At 30.3% G+C, this 18,944-nt stretch overlaps 1 protein-coding gene across 1 annotated transcript in view; it reads left to right on the top strand.

The window, feature by feature from the left end:
* LOC111612707 overlaps positions 1-18,944 on the top strand; it is a 29,862-nt gene that overhangs the window by 8,024 nt on the left and 2,894 nt on the right. The window contains exons 2-8 of the mRNA XM_023353947.1: positions 8,946-9,175; positions 10,891-10,954; positions 11,034-11,124; positions 11,253-12,115; positions 15,336-15,514; positions 16,383-16,521; positions 18,074-18,178. Coding sequence (XP_023209715.1) covers positions 8,946-9,175; positions 10,891-10,954; positions 11,034-11,124; positions 11,253-12,115; positions 15,336-15,514; positions 16,383-16,521; positions 18,074-18,178 — 1,671 coding nt within the window. The remainder of the gene's footprint in view (positions 1-8,945; positions 9,176-10,890; positions 10,955-11,033; positions 11,125-11,252; positions 12,116-15,335; positions 15,515-16,382; positions 16,522-18,073; positions 18,179-18,944) is intronic.

Raw genomic sequence — 18,944 nt, forward strand, 5'->3', positions numbered from 1 at the left:
CATAATACAAAAAATTTACTAATTACTAAAATAAATTGAAACTTTACTAAAAATACACAATACAAGGTCTGTTCAAAAAATACACAGACTGACGTCATAAAAGAAAATGTACTTTGTGTAGAAGTTACATGTCTGGGTCCCCTTCAAAGTACTCTCCTTATTTCTAGTCAAATTAATTGGCAACTAATTATTAACATTAATCACAGCAAAAAATTGGATGCACAAAGTATAACCAACTCCAAAAGACACCCCAGTTACAAAAACAATTTGTTAACTGAACTAACATTTTTGATCTTTAAAGGCTATTCTCAGATTTTTAAGATTGAACTGAAAAATGTAACAAAAATAAATTTAAAATACATGTATTTGAACAATTTGATTTGTATTATATGTTGAAATGTCTTCTGATATAAAGTATACCAGGCATATTTTGCTTGAGTTTTGAAAAGGATATAACATCATATAAACAGTAATAAAAATCATAATATATATGGGAAAAATGCTCCTAAACATTAAAAACATGCCAAACATGGTTTAAAAAGTTCCTTTCAGGAGATTTTGAAGTAAAGGATATCAGACATATTGAGTGCCCAAAGATGTTGACAAAGAAAACTTGCAAGAAGAAATTGTTAAAAGTCAATGACTAACACAATACATTGTGTTATTTGTTGATAAACAACTAAACGCATCAAATAAAGTGAAAAAAACACTGAAAATATAAGAGTCTAAGATGAGCAAGAAGGAAAAATAATTGGGTGCACAACATATTGCATTTATGCTTTGAGCACATTGGTCTGCTGCGTGCACAGTTTGAAGCTTTGTTGCTTGAACTTTGAAGCTTTGTTTGAACCCCAAGATGAATTTTTGTCAAATTTACTGTTCAAAGTTAGAGTCATTTAAGATATGTCTTTGGTCCATGCACATTACATTTTTATGAACAAAGCTCATCCAGGTGGGCTTTTTTTTTCTTCTTAATTTAAATTTTTCATATCCCTTCATAATGGTGCTAAATGGGAACTTTTGTATCTCATCTTTACTGTACTGTCTGATTTTCAGAATTTGGGGCCTCACTCTTAGAGGATTGTCCCAGTGCCATCCTCTGTGTCATGTCACTCCTTGATGCTCAACTCTGGGATCCTGTCTTTACCTTAATCAGCTATTCTGACTTCTCTGACCCTAATATACTGACCTACAATGCATTGGTCTACTTGGTACCATATTAAGATATTAGAGACATTTTTCCACCAGGCAGGTTACTTTTTATGACTAGTCTAGGTCTTTTCCCCAAGGTAGCAACCTTGGGGAAAAGACCTACATAACTGCCATATGAAGTGAAGTGATTCAACAAGGTAACCTTCACTTCTGCTGGTTAGACTGGATGCATAATGATGCAGCAAAAAGTCAAAATAGCATTTTTAACTAAACATGATTAAAAATTATTACAATTATCTTCCTGCTCTCTTATTAGTAATTACAATTTTTAATTGTATTTTAAATTTGTATTGTGGTACTTTAATTATGGAATCAATGAGTCTGTGAATAAATATCTACTATGTATAAAAATATGAATGTTATATTATTATGTGAAATATCTATTATAAACACAAAAAAATGAAATAACATTTATAAAAGAAGGAAATATAGAACCAAAATCTAAAATGCATAGTGACTGTTGACATATAATTGTCTATTTATGTGATATGTTTAACTTTGGTTATGTAGTGTTGTATAATTATATTTTAAACAGGTGGTTGTCATATTGTTTTATGAGTCTTGTAATACAACCTTTTTTAAAAAAAACTTATAGACCAACAATTCTAACTGAAGAGAGCCAAAAATGTTTTAGCTGAAATGCATTTTAGTACTGTCTAAAGAATTTACATTATATATGTTATGATTATAGATTAATATAATAAATGCTAAATAGCTCAATGTGTGATAAGCTCTATAATATAATACAGTAGTATTAAAAATTGTAATGCTTAAAACTGTTTTTTTTTTTTTTTTCAATGGTTTACATAGGCCCTGGTTTGCATTGATCAAACAAAATGCAAAAACATGTTAAATCAGAATTAAATACTTTTTGACAAAATGTTTTCTCTAAAGATATTTTTGTTTGATCATTGTGTGCTGAAATGTTTTAGTACACAGCAAAATATTTTTATATAAAGACATTTTTACCTGAGGAAAGTGATCCATTGACAGACATAATTATACAAGGATGCATAAACCTGTTGGATGTGTAAACATGGATTCTAGCTCAACATTTTCTTGTGTGCATTTGATTTTATAGCTGACTGGATCTTTTCACATGTTGCTCACATTTGTATGTGTAGTTGATTATGATAATGGCCTACCAGTGGCCAAGCAGTTTTCATTCCCTGAACACTGGGATTTCGATCATGGGTTTGCGCCTCGCTGGGACGGGCTGGTCACGTGAAGTTTTCTGGGTTTTCTCCACGTCTGTAATGCCTAAATAGGGACCAGTTTTTCTTAAAAAGACTTCCCGGAAGGCATCCCCCTAGGCAGATCACCCAAGTGTTGCATTGCCATAACTTCTAACTTCAAACAAACAAATGATTATGATAAACTAAACTAGTAATTCTGTAGATTAGTATCATGTTTTTGTATTTTATCTTTTGATTACATTCTAATTGTTATTAAACAATAATAGCTTAATTGAGTAAAATTTTGAAATTTGATTTCATCTTCAAGAAATTTTTGAAGAGTATTTTTTTCTTTTTTTGATTAATTGGGCGCATCCAAACATGCTTTTTGTCTTTCTGACATATACCTGTATCCATTGCCAGATAAGAATTGCACACACTTCTTCTTCGTTGGAATACATTGTGATTGGTATAGTGTTGCCACCAGGCCGATTTTTAAATTCGTGGTTCGGATAATTTATTAATTTGTCCAGTTTTCATAGAAATTGTGAAATTATGATGAAACAAAATAAATTCATAAAAATATTTGCGAGTATTTTATTTTAACGGTTAAAGACTTCACACCTCCACTCAAACTTATCTCCATCTTATCTCTAGGCTAAGTGTGACAGAAAATGTACTTTGAAAATTCTAACTTGCAAATATCTCTGACAAATATTAGGTTTGTTCCAACACAAGTCCCTAACTGGTTTAAAACTGGCATGAGCATTGTTCAATTCTTGGTTGTAAAATGATGTTGCGCGTGCCTCGTATGATTTCAAATTCAAACCAGTTCAGGGACTTGTATTGGAACAAACCTATTGTTCAGCAAATGTGACAGTTTCAGTTTACAAGTTTATAATTTCTATTTTAATTATTTAATATGATAACTCAAGAAATTGAAAACCTCAAGAATGTCATATACCATACATGTTTACTTTCTAATAAAAAAATATTTATTTTCTACTATTTCTAAGTATAACATCCTATTAGGATATTTTAAAATGTCCGGGTCAGTAATTTTGAAAAGACTAGAAATTTTAGTCCCTTAAGCAAAATATGGTAAAGGGCCTTCTGATGATTAGGCCCTAGCTCCTTCATATTCATTATGGTATAAGAATTTATAAATTTTACTTTGAAAATTTATAAATTGACAATTTTAGAAAATAATAATAATAATTTATTATTAAAATTAAAAATTTCTTTTGTTGTAAGTAAAGTAATATCAAACAAAAAAGAAAAAATGTTCCAAAAATAATCTACATAAAGATTTATAAACAAAATAAAAATTTATTTGTAACAAAAAAATAACAAAGATAAAAAAAATTACAAAATCACAAAGGAATTACAAAAATCATAGCAATTGCATAAGGATTACAGCCAGTATTTTGGTTAAATAATTGTATTAATGGATAAATAATATATGTTCTACATCCAACAGATTAAAATTTCAAATTTATTATATTTACTAAATATATATATCATATAATTGATGATATTGGACAATATATTCTTTCTCATCATATTATTAGCTAACTACAATTGGATCACGTTGTTTTTCAAAATTGCAGAATGTAATATTTTCATATAAAACAATAAAATAGTTCCAAAAGTGAAACAAAACAGTTATTCATAAATTTCATATTATTATTTGCGTAATATATTATCGTAATGTAAAGTGTTGTTATTTTGCAATGGTGCAAAATGATAAGTGTAATCAGTTTGATTTTGATTCTTTGGGATAAGGCAGTGCAACGTTCCTGCAATCTGCCAAGGAGGATTTTCAATAAGAAACTAGCCCTATTAAGCAATTGGACAAACGGAGAAGACCCGGGAAAACTTCTGTGGCCATCTTATTGGTCAGGTGCAAACCTACAACCAACTATCAATGTTCAGTGGTTTTGAGTTACTCTGCCACTGGTGACCAAGTACTTTAAGTAAAACTTAAAACCATCGAGCATCTGGAAATAAATTTAAAAAACTGTCTAAATAAATAGTATACATTTATTTAAAACTAGCCGTTATTCGTGACTTCGCCCGCATGGATTTTACAAGCAAACACCATTTATATTCAGTATTTCAACAACCATAGTAATTGTTATATAACACCTACTGCCGAGAATGATGAGAATTGCCGAGAATCAAATGAACTGTTTTCAATTTGATCAATTTTTTAGAACGTTTACAATCTTTCTATAATCGAACCAATATGCAATATCAAATTCAAATTTAAAACGGTTTGAACATTTGGTTAAAAAATCAAAATACATAAAAATATTTATAACAATGTCTGAAATGTTTTCAATTTAATAAATACGTACTCAATGAAGACTAAATGTAGTTGAAAATAAAAAATCGCACCTAAAATAGTACAGTAGAAGCCATTCTTCGGGTTAACCCTTAATCCTCTTCCTCTGCGAGGGGATGAATTATTCCTAGTCAGAATAAACACAGATAAGAAATAATATTTTTCTTATATAATTAAAAAATGTTTCATATTTGTATTGTTCTGTAGAAACTGAGCCCAGGGCATGGTCTGGGCTCCCTTTAAGTAAAACTTAAAACCATCCCTTAAGCATTGTTTAACTGAGCTTAATAGTACAGGTAACCCCCGTATAACACGGTAGTTACGTTCCAAAAAATTGCTGTGTTATGCGAATCCGTGTTATACGAAACAAAGAACTAATACGAAAAGGAGGGTTAGGTTCCAAAAATTAAAAAACATGCTAGTATATTTTCATAATTAAGATAAATATCTTCATTAAAATTTTTTAAANTCCCGGACTCCACACGAGCTCCTCGACGTCCTCAAACGTCATTCTACTGTTATATACTTTAAAGTTAAATTAGAGAGTAAATTGATATAAATTTCTTTCATTTTTAAACTATAATGTAATTAAATTAAATAAGTCATATTTTCTAGAATCTGACGACGTTCATCAGTTGTTAAATATTCACATTTTCTAGAAACTAATTTCCTTGTTTATATTTTCTTTCATATCGGTTTTGAAGTTTAATTAATCTTTTGGAAAATTTATCAGAACAAATAGCCGACGTCTCCAACAACTCTAAACTTGTATCTGGTTTAGATCATAACTTACTCCCGAGAGAATTATCTCGCTTCGCGGTTGCCTTGTCGTTTTTAATTTAACCTAATCTCTTCTGATTATTGCCATTAGAAGCACCTAATATATTTTAAAAGATTACGATGTCTTTTTTTAGCTATAACCATTAAAAGAAGGTGAATATTTCTCACATTTTCACATTTCTTCAAGCTGATGACCTCGTGATGAACACCTAATAATTCAACAATTAGTCATGGATTGGTTCCTTTCGTAACTTCTTTGGCAATTGCTAGTAGGGTAGAAAACGCAATATTTTTTCTTATTATGGTTATTTATTTATATATGGCAACGCAAGTCGCGGGCGATGCCTCTCGGGAGGACTTTCTGTGGGAAGTTGGTCCCTATTTTGATGCTACAAACGTAAAGAAAACTCAGAAAATGCGACGTAACACTCCCGTTGGCGAGCGCGAATCCATGAATCCAATGTTCAGTAGTTTTATCAACTCGGCTATTGATGGGTTTGGCTAATTGTTACTCCGTTTACTCCGAACTGAAGGACAATTATGCCACAAAGTTATGGGACTCATGACGCGTGGTAATACAAACGTGCAGTTTTCGAATATATACATTTAAACTATGATCGAAATCTTTTAAATATATTAAGGTAAAGGCACGAATAAGTGACAGGTTAAGAAAAAAAAAAAAAACATTCTATCTGCTAATAACTTAAATATTTATTCTGAGACAAAAACAATTTCAAGCATAATCACTTCACAAACTTTCTGTATTTAACTTAAACTTATTTCTGAAAAAAAAAATACATAGTAATTAAAAAAGAAAAAATTTTAATTCTTGAATCAATGTTCTTGGACTATTAGTTGACACAGCCAAAAACAAAAATTACTACAAGTTGACATTTAACCATCAACATCAATTAATGCAGATAATTGGTATTTAATTTTATCTCCAGTTACAATCATTTATTTCATTGGAAGTAGATTTATTATTTGTGAATAAGTAATAATTCTAATATCAGATTCATTTTGTTTAACCTTTAACCACTGCATTAAACTATGCTGAAATTTCATTTGTAAGGTTCAAAGGTTTGCATTTTTTATGACGTACTTTATTCCAGTCTTGCAGTGTTTGAACGATAAGCTATGCCGGCTAATTTATATAGAAGACTTGTGCTAGTCCTAACGAGGACTAGAGCTAAATTCAACTTCTTGGTGGAATGCAGAAGTTACAAGGTGTTCCCGATGTCTATATACTGTATTCGGCTCCCAGTAGGATGTGAATCCTTATTACCTAAGTTAAAATTTATACAGTAAATTGCATATTATCGTTAACAATGTTTTAATCACGCATATTAATAAGTTGTTTCTTCTCTTGATCAAATTTTATTGAACAAGGTTTTTTTAATAATAATCAATTAATTACTTCAGTATTAATAATATATAAAGCTCTAAATTAATTTCTAGAATTGTTTGAATTTTACATTGATTGCAAGCCATTGCTGGTATACTTGAAGAAACTCACCCACTATGTTAGCGCTGCAAAACTGTTAATTAAGAATTGAGGTGACTTTAACTATTAAATCCTATTCAATGAAAAATAATAGTTTATGTTAATTTATTTAGGTATAAGAAATGAACCTCTTCATAAACACCGGAGGAAATACAATTCACCACATCCAAAAAAACCTTTGTAACTCCAGTGATGTGTGTTTATACACCAGTGAACGTTTTCGACCTCATCTGGGTTTGGATTATGTATATTTTGTATGTTTTCAACGTTTCACAAATGTGAAGTGGCGTGTGCTTAACCGTTGTTTCAGCATGTGGGTAATGTTCCATTTTATTCTTAAATTTGGTTTTTTCTAAAGTTTAAATCGCATTCGTTTAGTTTTGTTGTTCCATTCTGCATACATTCAAATTCCATATAACCATAGCCTGATGAAGACCCAGATGGGGTCGAAAATGTTCACTGGTGTGTAAACACATATCACTGGAGTTACAAAGGTTTTTGGATGTGGTGAATTTATTTAGGTCAACATATACAGTGAACTTTCTTTTATTCTTCCATAACTGTAAGTGACAAGTTCTTGTAACTATTCTTGTTAACAGTATTGATGAGACTGTGATTTAAAATAACATATACAGTGGTACCTCGTATAACGTACGCCTCAAATAATGGACGCTGTGAACAATGGACTTTCTGTTTGGCCGTTACGTGACTCGAGCAACGGACTGGCTTCGAACAACAGACTTTCCATTCAGCAGTTACGTGAGGCGAACAACGGTCTTACTGCGAACAAGTGCGAATGATGTTTCCACTCTTTTGCCGTTGCCAATGACAATCTGCTATTTTTATAATATATTAGTATTATTAGAATATATTATTAGTATATCTGAAGTACAGAGCTCCCGTTGAGATTCGGCTTGCTCCCTTGTTTATTACGTACATCACCTCAGTGCAAGGTATTTATTTTAGCAATTTATTCAAGTGTTTCAGTTTATTCATGTGCAAATCATGGTTTCTAAAAAAACAGAAAAGTGATTTCAACTGAAACAATGCAAGACATCATCAGAAGGAGTGAAAGTTGACAAAAACTTCCTTGTCAAATGGGAAGAGGTTCAGGAGTTTACCAACACTCATTATCCAAACAGAGCTGAGGCCAACAGGATCAATGATCTCTACAATGACACCCTTGCCCATCATTTCTGACAGGTGTTGAAGAAGAGAGAGAAACAGACCACCTTGGACATGTTTTTCAAGAAGCCAGCTGCCAAAAATCAAAGGATGGAACAAGAGGAGATGACCCTGCAAGCTCTGGTAGCCTCTCCTGAATCTGACTCCGATTAAAAACAATAAAAAGAGACCTTCTGCAATGTGTAAAAAGTCTGTATCTGTATGAATGTGTAAAGAAAGTGTTACTCCACCTCCTCCTCACGACATCTGACTACTAGGCATAATTGGTGACTGTTCCATTTTCATTTTTTTTATAGTACAGTACGGTTATTTTATGCCGCGGAACGAATTATATGTTTTAACATGTATTTCCATGGGAAAATGCGTTTCGTATAACGGACTTTTCACTTAACGGACATGCACCTGGAACGGGTTAAGTACGTTATACGAGGCACCACTGTACTTAAGTACAATGTTATATGTAATAAATTGCATTCTTATTTGGTTTCTTTTCATATGTTATCATTAAAAAATCATATTCACAGCTTAAGTATGCTACTTTGCATATCTGCTGAATGCTTTTTGGTATATACCATAGGTGGTGCAATTTCCATGGCTATTGCTATAGTTTTAAAACCAATTGTAAAAATACTATAATAAAACTACATAGTGCAGAGCTTTGTTTAGAATACACTTACTTAGTGTAGATGTTATATTTGTTACATTATTTAAAATAAAACTAGATTTAAATAACTATTTTCAGATTCCCAAGCCAGAAAAACAATGGATGGTGTTTTGTGTGCATAATGATAAAGAGCCACTTTTAGAATTCTATGATAATCGTCGTAGTGCATATTCTCATAATCCTACAATGAGTATCTCACTGATAAATTGTCTTCATATTTCTCCTTCAATTTATCCTCAAGAAGAAAATGATCATGAATTTGTTATTACCTTGGGTACTGAAATTCTTCGGATAGCAGCTTCATCTAGGCAAGCATTTGTTTTGTTAATATTCCATTCTACATTACTCTATTTATACAGTAGAATTAATCTATTAGAAAGTTCTTTTTTCCATGAAAAACCTTTGCTAATAGGTGAACTTGCTAATAAACAAACTTCCTTCAGAATACAGTACTGTATTTATTTATTAATTTCTTAATTATTTACAATTTATTACAAAAATCTGTAATTGATGTCTGCATTTTTTTTTATCAATGGACAAATTTATTAAAAATTCTTCAAAGTTGTACAAAGAGTGAAGTGCAGTCAAGCCATTATAATGGGATTCGAGAAACTTTTTCAATGTTTCCAAAACCTCAGATGCTTGGGCACAGGTGGGCATGATCACAGCTTCATTTATTGTCTCTTCTTCATCTTTTTTCTTCATCACTTGAATTTCATCTTTGCATACTGCAGACAGGATTGTTTCTTCGGAGCACATTTCAGCTGTGATAAGGTTTGCATCAATATCTAAGTATTCATTAAATTTTATTCTGAATTCAACTGTCATTCACTGATTTGTGTCATCATGCTGTTTGTTCATTCTGTATGTGAACAACTCTCCAGTCATCCAGGAACATCAATTTGTCTCGTACATGACAGAGATATGCTCACCATATCTTGCGCACCATCCTGCTCTTTCTTCTTACAAGTAAAAAAAAGTTTTTCACCAAGTACACTGGCACCACAAAGGACACTGATGTGTTCTTTGAACAGCTTGACTCCAGCACACATAGCATCTTGAAATTGTGAGTTTTATTTGGTAATAGCTGTCAAAATAACCCAAACTCATCAGCATTGAAAATGTCTGCTAGATTATACTGGTGTAAAATTGTTAGCAGGATATTGGTTTTTCAATCAGCAACAACATTGCTTGAAACTGATGCTGCCTCTCCATGCAAGGTCTTTACAATGGTTGCATGTTGTGATTTGAAATGGTTAATTCAATTCATATTGATCTTACTCAATTTTTCTTCACTATACTGCATTTTTCATGCAAATTGTTTTGTTTTTTCTTGGAGCAAAGGTCCAGATATTTCAGCTCAGCCAGCAGGTACATTGTGAAATCATTCAAGCAGCACTTGGTCTACCTTCTCCATGTCAAAATGTTTGTGCCGCATGAATGTTGACTTTGTCTTTTCAAGCTCAAACTCTTTTTCAATTTCATTTTAGCATGTTTAGTATTTAATGCATAAAAAACAACAAACTTTTCAGCAACATTTTTTTGCTTCCATCCATTTTTAAGCAACTGCACAATTTTATATTTTTGTTTTAAATCCAAATCACGTCTTGGCCTTTTGCTTGTCATTCTTCATCTTCTCAGCTCGAGGTCAAATATGCAGTCCTTGCAGCACAGCAAGTGTAGGATGTGTAATCCATTTCATTAAATAAAAGGAGGCAGGTAGGAGAGAGTTTACCTAATGGCATGTTATGACAATAGACAAAGTTCATAGATGGTATACGAAAATAGCTTTCTAGTAGGAAAATTTTGCCAATATGCAATTTGCTATTAGCCAAACTACTTTACATTAAAATGTACAAGATTTTCTCGGTGTATTAGAATATCTTGCTTTTAACAAATCTTACTATTAAGGGACTTTCTAATAGATGTGTTCTACTGTAATTCCGATAAGACTAACTTTCTCTAATTATAGAACAACATTTGATTTATAATATTTTATTTTTCCATAACTTTAATAATTTAGAGAGCAGATGATTGAATGGATGGATACACTGAAAGTTAAATTGAGAGAAATGTCAATTTTAGAGGTATTACAATTATTTATGCATTTTAATATGAGGAAATAAAACACGCTTTTGTTGATTAATGTAGTATTAATTAATATAGCCAAAGGATAATGTATACAGCAGAGAACCCGGTACACCAAAACTTGAATGTATTCCTCAACAACAACTTACTCCTACACAACAGACAGAAGGTAAAATGTTATTAAATATTTAGAAACGAGTGATCACTTTATATTCTATTTATAAATATATGTTTGTACAGATAAGATATATTTTACTTTTATATATCAACTTCTTTTAATGCATGTTGTTTTATTAGATCAAATTCAACATAATGAGAGAGATTATCAACACATAAGACATTCAGAACCTGTTCAATCAACTAATACTAGAAGTGTAAATGAAAATTCTGTTGCAGTAAATTCTTCTCCGCATTCAAATAATGTAATTCCAACTGTAGTAACCCAAGAAGGACAAGGTGCTTCAAATGCAGCTGTTTCATCTACTTCAAATATTTTTAATTTTGATTTTGTCTCTAGTAACTTGTATGAAAATGCTGCAGTTCAAAATCTAGAAATAGACTCAAATCAAGATGATTGCTTTTCAGAATCTTTACCAGTGTTAAATAATAGAGCATTATCTCTTCCGACATCTCCTATAACTTCTGAAAGTGACTCTCTATACGAGCCCTTATTTTTTGTAAATGCTTCTTCACCTAGTCAGACATTTACTTCTAGAGGTATCCGTAATCCTAATTACGAAAATCCGTCTGTTGTACAACAGAGACGATCTGAAAGTGAAGTTTCTTCAAAAAGTTCTGTACCCTTAGCAAGATCATCTGTGTCATCCATGAGTGAAGTTACTGGCCATCATTCACAATATACTCCATCTCCTGACATGACTTCAAGGCGACTCAGAACATTGAGGGATGCAGTGTCTGTTTCTGAACCATCTTTAAATGTGCCGCTTACACCAAATAATATTGCTCCTTCTAGAAGAATTTCTGTTGGTTCTTTACCCGAAAACCGACAATCGGGTCAAAACAATCTGAACAGAACATCCCAATCTGCACATAATCAAGAACAAAGTAGAAGTCAAAGTACTAGGACAGAAGCTCCACTACCATTAGAAGAAGGTCCACCTCCTTATGATGGATTATTTTATAATCAATGCCAAAATATGGTAAGTTATATTTTAATTTAAATTTATAATTTTATAGTTATATCAGTTTTTTTATGTATTGTTCTGATAGGTAATTTTAATAAATCACTGTATCTGTCGATCACTTTATATATACTATTTTACTATCACTATTTTAATAAATCACTTTTTTATACTATACTATCACTATACTTTTTTATATATATACTATACTATTTTGTATTATACTATCACTATTTTAATAAATCACTGTATCTGAGCTGTCTTTACAATAGTGTTTTGTCTATTCAACTTCTGAACTTTAGAATTTTATAAAATTGCATTTTTGATTATATTAATTGGGTACAATTTTTTCTTGAAATTATTTGAAAGTCTAATGAGAAATCAGTTTATAAATTGACTTCAAAAGTTTTCAATATCATTAAGAAACAACATAAAGTAAAAAATTGCTGAAGATTAGCATTAGAACATTTTTAATTAGATAAAATAATGAATTAATTGATTTTTGGAAATTTTGCATCTATAGCAGGGATTATGCAAAGGAAAAGTTATCAAATTATAATCAGTTTGTCACACAAACTTTTATGAACAAAAAAGTTTCTCTGAATATAATATATTTGAGTTAAAAAGTTACAAAAATTTTCCATAAATAACAAAAATAAAATTTATTTTTATATATAAATAATAATTATAAATAACTCAAATTGCTTGAGTATAAAATGACTATGATAATTGTAACTACAGTAAAACTTATGTAAATTGAAATTGCATTGTACTGAATATTTTTTCCATTTTGGCAGGTTTTAGGATTTTTTTTTCTTTCGTTTTTAATCTTTAAATTATACCATCTAAATGTCATACAGTTATATTCTTTTTTGTAATAAAATCACTTGATTCTAAGATTGATTTCAGGCAAGCAACCCCACAGGAATTTTTCATGGATATGTTAGGCTCCATCCTTTCACCACCTGGTTGCTTTGTGGGCCTGACTGAACCCATGATGAGCTTGAAAAAGGTCCTCTTAGTGCCCATAGAGTGGAAAGAGTTTAAAAAAAAACAAAACATCTCGCTTTGCTGTTGTAAATTGTAATTGCATTTTAGTAATAGAGAGACCAGTTGTTCTGTGATCTGACTTTTCAAGGAATTTTAATCTTCTGCGATCCAGACGAATAAAAGTCACTCCTTGAATCATGTGGGGTTAATTTTACCCTGAACATTATCTATTCATAAATATATCATCGGAATAAAAATGCATTTTAAAATAGTTTTTCATCATTTTGTTATTAAGTACAGACTGAGCTAAAATAAAGATTTATTTTTTTAAAACTAAATTATCTATTGTGAAAGATACAAACAAAAACTTATCTACTTCCGACTAACTGAAAATTGAAACTGTATGTAGAACCGATTTTTAAAATATCCTTTTTTGTAATAAAATTTTAATATGTATTAGTAAAATCAAGACAAAATATTTAAATAATAAGAGGAGAATTAATTTTTATGGTCTGTGTTGGTGAAATGATATGCTGCATAATTCAATGCATTTGTTGACAAGACTATGTCTTGTTTATAAAATTGTACTGCCCGATTTTCTTACCATCATAGAGGTATGAAGGAGTACATGTCGAGAGTTGATATTTGGCACAGAGTACTAGTTGCCCAAATCATTCACGCATAAAAAAAATCCAGACTCGTAGGTAGTCGGGGGACTGAGAATCGAGTCAAAATAAAATCCAAAATGGCGACCCTTTTCTATCAACAGGCAAAACAGCCACCTCACCCCACCGAAGTCAGGTAGGGGAGAGTACCACCCGCAATCATTCTAAGAAGTGAACTCTGACCTTAGGACTGAACATGTAGTTTCTTCTAGGTTAAATAAAATTTGTAATCTAATTTTGTAAATTTGGGAGTGCTTTATGATGTTAAAATGGTTTCATGTCATTACAAGTGGACTTTTTTTTAAAATTATCTAGTATAGTAAAATTGTAGGACCGATAAAAATTTGACGTTATATTAGGGTCGTCGTTACATTCGATGATGTTATAGTCGGGTTAAACTGTATATTTTATGTGCAAAATAAAAAAATAATTTCGGACGATACAATAGCCATGATTATTTTTTTCAAAAATGGGAACTTTTCGTTACACATCGACAAAAATTCAACCTGGGCCGACACGCAATGGAGAGAAATTTTGAAATTAGATAAGTTAATTTCATCGAAGATGCATCGTGGACGATCTCGTGGTTGTGGCCGGCGAAGTTTGAACAATCACGCCCAAAAGCAGCGATATTGAAGAAGATAAGAGAATGAGAACAAGACCTGCCTTGAGCATCAAAGTGATTCTGTTTACGAGACATAGTCTTGTCCCAAATACAGTTTTGCCATTTTACTTGTTGTATATAGAATGAGTGTTCTTGACATGTTGGTGAATTACATTTTATGTACATATTTTGAGTCTTACAAATACACATTTCTTGGACACTCAGAGCATCTCTTAACTATTTTAACTCATTTTGGAAGTGTTTCTTGAGTTTCTCCAAGATGTTTACAAAGTTGTTTACATAAGTCCCGGGGTAGTCTCTGTTACTTACGTTTTCTTCTACTAATGATAGTCTTAATTTCTTAATAATCTCTTCTTTGTTAGTTTTTTTCTTTTCTATTTCATTATTCAGTATGATTTAGCATAGAAAAAAATTTGGTGAGTGCCAAAAGTTTTTAGAAATGTGTGACACATCTAGGTTCTTGCAAGTTCACAACATCAACTCTACTTTTTGTTTGATTGTAAAATGTTATAACAGATGATTTCCTTTCATCTCCATGCTCTGTATCCAATTTCTAATCATAGTGTAAGGTGGAATCACATTACAAACGTGCATGTACATGTGATGCTTTTGGAAGGGTAACATCTTTTGAAGAGTTAGGAGACAGGAGTAACACCTTTTTAAAATTGAAATAGAGATGATCTTTTTTTGCACTTTGCCTCAGACTTGCTTCAGGAAAGTTTCATAATAAAATTTATAAAATTTTTATTGCAGATTAACGATATTGATAAAATTTTACAAGCTATGAACTAATTTAAAATAATACATTTATAATCAGTTCTTTAAAATTTATGTATTACGAGTAGAAAGAATTTAACGTTAATTTTATAAAATTGCATTTTAATATTATGTATTTAAATATAATAACTTCATTACTGGAGTTTTTTTATTATTATTATTTATATATTTATTTTTATAGCAAGGGACAAATGTAGAAAATTCATTTCTTGATGAAAATGGAAGACCATTATCTCTAAAAGAAACTCAAGTTAGAAAATTACAGAAGGAAATAACTCATAAAAGTGGAGTAAGATTAATGCTGAGAAAAAAAGATTGTGTAAATACTATAGCTTTTGTAGATTGCTTTGGTGCAGTTTGGTAAGATTTTAATTTTAATATTTTAACTTTTGTTATAGAAATATAACTAAAATACAAAATTTTTTATTTCAACATTTACTGTATATTACAAATGATAATCTTTAGATATTAATCGCTTGTTTTCTCAAAATTGTTCATAATTTAAAGCTGAACATTACATATTGATCCAATGCACATAACTCTATCAAAAAATCTCAATTGAAACACTTCAAAGAGTATTTCTACAGGATCATAATATAGTTTTGCATATTTTTAACAGTTCTATGCATTTGTAGCTAGAACTATTTTAAGATGTTTAGTACAACACCTTCGTCACTTATTTCTAACCATTTATACACGAGTACGAACATTTTCGGCCTTCTGCGTACCTGAAGAAGGCCTATTACAAAGGCCAGAAATGTTCGTACTCGTGTATAAACGGCTAGAAATAAGTGAGGAAAGTATTGTATTGGTCGTATTATTAACATGTTATTAATTACCTTTTAAACATCTTTGCTGTGACTCAAACAAAATTTCAAATAATTCGAAAGTAATAAATAAATTAATGCAGTAAAAAGTTAATTTGATCTTAGTCATTTACTATTATTATTATATTTATTATTTTGTGTAAGAAATTTGAGAGAAAATTACCCATAACTGATTTGTATTTAAGAAAAGCAATATTTAAATCAACAAATTAAATTGCTTTTAGAAATTTCTTTTGAATAAAGATGGAAAAGTTTGAAGGTGTTCAGTTTTGATTATAAACAGGTATCAACTTATGAAAAATTAAGTAAAATAATATAAAAATGGTTTAAAATATATAAATTATAGAAAAGTTATGTTTTTGTTTTATTTTTAAATTTATATATTCGATTTGATTTTTAAGGGTAGCAGGATGGAAACAAAAAGAACATCCTTTACTTCATAATACTTTTCACATTGGTGATTGTATCATTAGCATTGCAGGCCATAGAATACACAATGTACAAGAAGCCCAGAAAGCCATCAAACATCAACCGTTAATAGTGAGTTTAATAATTTATTATTATAATTCTGTGAAATATTTATATATTGTACACAGCAAAAATAATTTTACTACTACAAGGTGCATGAAATAATTCAGCATTTATTTTATCAATAAAATCTTTATTTAACAAAAATTTTACCTTGCCATGTAGATAAAGAAGTCTTTGAATTTTTTCAGTCCAATTAATAATCAATCTAATATCATATGCAATGTTATTGGTACAAAATATGTGTGTTTTTTTATAAAGTTCTTTTACTTCACTTTAACACTATTAGCTTTTTTTCAGTGTGGACTCTCTTTTCTCACTTATATTCACCGCCATGACTGCTTTAAGCCCTGTGCAAATAAATCAGACTCTTAATCATAATCATAGTCTGTCAGCACTGAAGGAACAATAGATCTAATAGGTGCCAAATTAGAATGTACAGTACAATCTCTCCTTACGTTGAACTTAAAGTTGTTGATTTTTGAGTGTGTTTTTCTCACAAGCACTAGCACTAGCACACTTGAAGGTGTTCAGTGAAATTTTTGATGATATTGGGTACATTCGTAAAGTCACACAAGTTAAATGCGTTAGTAATGAATTGTTCGAAAAGTAGTAGTATCGCTCAGTGCGCATTCTCTGCAGTGATGACATTTCAAATGAAACTCTAACGAAGTTTACAAAGGAAAGAGTTAGTTTACTTTGTTAAGAAAATGGCGCCCAACGATATCGATGTTTCTAAATCTACTCGAGTGTTTAAATTGTGAATTAAAAGGTGAAATGATTGAAGTAACTGTTCACCCGAAACAGTCTAAGAAAAATATTTCGGATAAGGCTGTACTAGCAACATTCGTATCTTCGATTTTAGAAACAGCCATTTAGTTATAAACGAATCGTTCGAAAAGTCTAACAAAATAAGAATAACGATGATGTCATTCTCGTTTAACTTGTTCGATTTTATGAACGTACCATTGTTATGAGATATGAAAAAGATTTTAATTATAACAACATGAATGTTTAGAGGCTAAAGTAGCACACCAAAATACTATAAGAGCATAAATACACATTAATTTTTAAATTTGCTATTCTTATCAAAGCTTTTGGGATTCATATTTCAAATTTTGTACATAAAATGAGATTTTGAAATAGCTTAATATAAAAAATTATGTAAATGTGTATAAAATATGACTTTATTGTATTGGTATTGTTGAGAATATTTGTATTTTAAAAATTTATTAATTAAACTGATGAGTCTTTGTCCATCTGTAGATATACAAGTATTGATTTGCACTAGTTTTCTACAAACAATTCTGCCATTTAAAGCAGCTATAGATATACAGTCTATACCGTATATCTATAGCTGATTTATAATTCCTCAACATAATTTTTATTGAATAATATTAGAACATCAAATTTATTTAATTCGTCTGACTTCTGCTTGCTTTAATTAGGCTTTGCTTTTGTATTGGTAGAGACAAACTCCATGTTGCCTCTGCATTACAAATAATCTTTTAGACAATTTATTATATTAATTTTAAGTAAATTTCTTTGTATTAAAATTTTTTAGGTAGAATTTGTAGTGCATAGAGTTCCTCATGGATGTGTACTTGCTATTAAAAGACAATACGATGGACAAGATCTTGGGCTTATTCGAGAAGGAAATACAGCAGAGGTATTTCAACGCTTTATTAATTTTTAACTATAATAAGATGGACTCAACTGCATACATATTTAAGGTGCAACCTACCACTCTGGAAGATCTAGGATTGAAAACCCTAGGAATTTTTAGGGGGATGGACCATCCTGATATGTTGGGCCCCATCTCTCACTACCCATTGTGGGCCTGGCCAGACCCATTGCTAAAGAAAAGGCCCTCTTAGTGCCCACAAAGCAGTTAAAAATAAAAATAATAATAATAAATTTTGCATAAGCTGTTAGTTTTTTAAGTAAATGTAATTTACTTTAAAAAATTAACTGAAATATACATTTCTATGGTCCTTGTAGTTGTGTATAATAATGATCATTTTTTCAGAATGTTTTATTAGTAAAATTGTTATTAAACTTACATATATTTTTAATTATTGTAGATTTTAATATTACAAAAATATTTAAACATTTACGTAAATTTTAATTTTTTTAAAATATACAATTAACTAAAAGCTGTATTATATTTAATTTTACTATCAATGTACAATGTTAAATCTCTTGAATTTGTAAGAAATTCTGAAATAAATGGGATCTGTCATTTTATAGAAAAATTCCATAGATTAATTTGGCAACTTTACCATTTTAGATTTTGTCCCACCTAAAAAAATGATGAATTTTAGCAGTCAAACGAAACACTTTTTTATTAATTGTAGTCACATACATAATTAATTTATACAATTTATCATTTAAATTTTATTAATTGGGAAAGAAACTAATGTATATGAGAATAA

This window comes from Centruroides sculpturatus, unplaced genomic scaffold (assembly GCF_000671375.1).
Source record: "Centruroides sculpturatus isolate CEXI.00-Female unplaced genomic scaffold, Cexi_2.0 scaffold1752, whole genome shotgun sequence".
NCBI lineage: Eukaryota > Metazoa > Arthropoda > Arachnida > Scorpiones > Buthidae > Centruroides > Centruroides sculpturatus.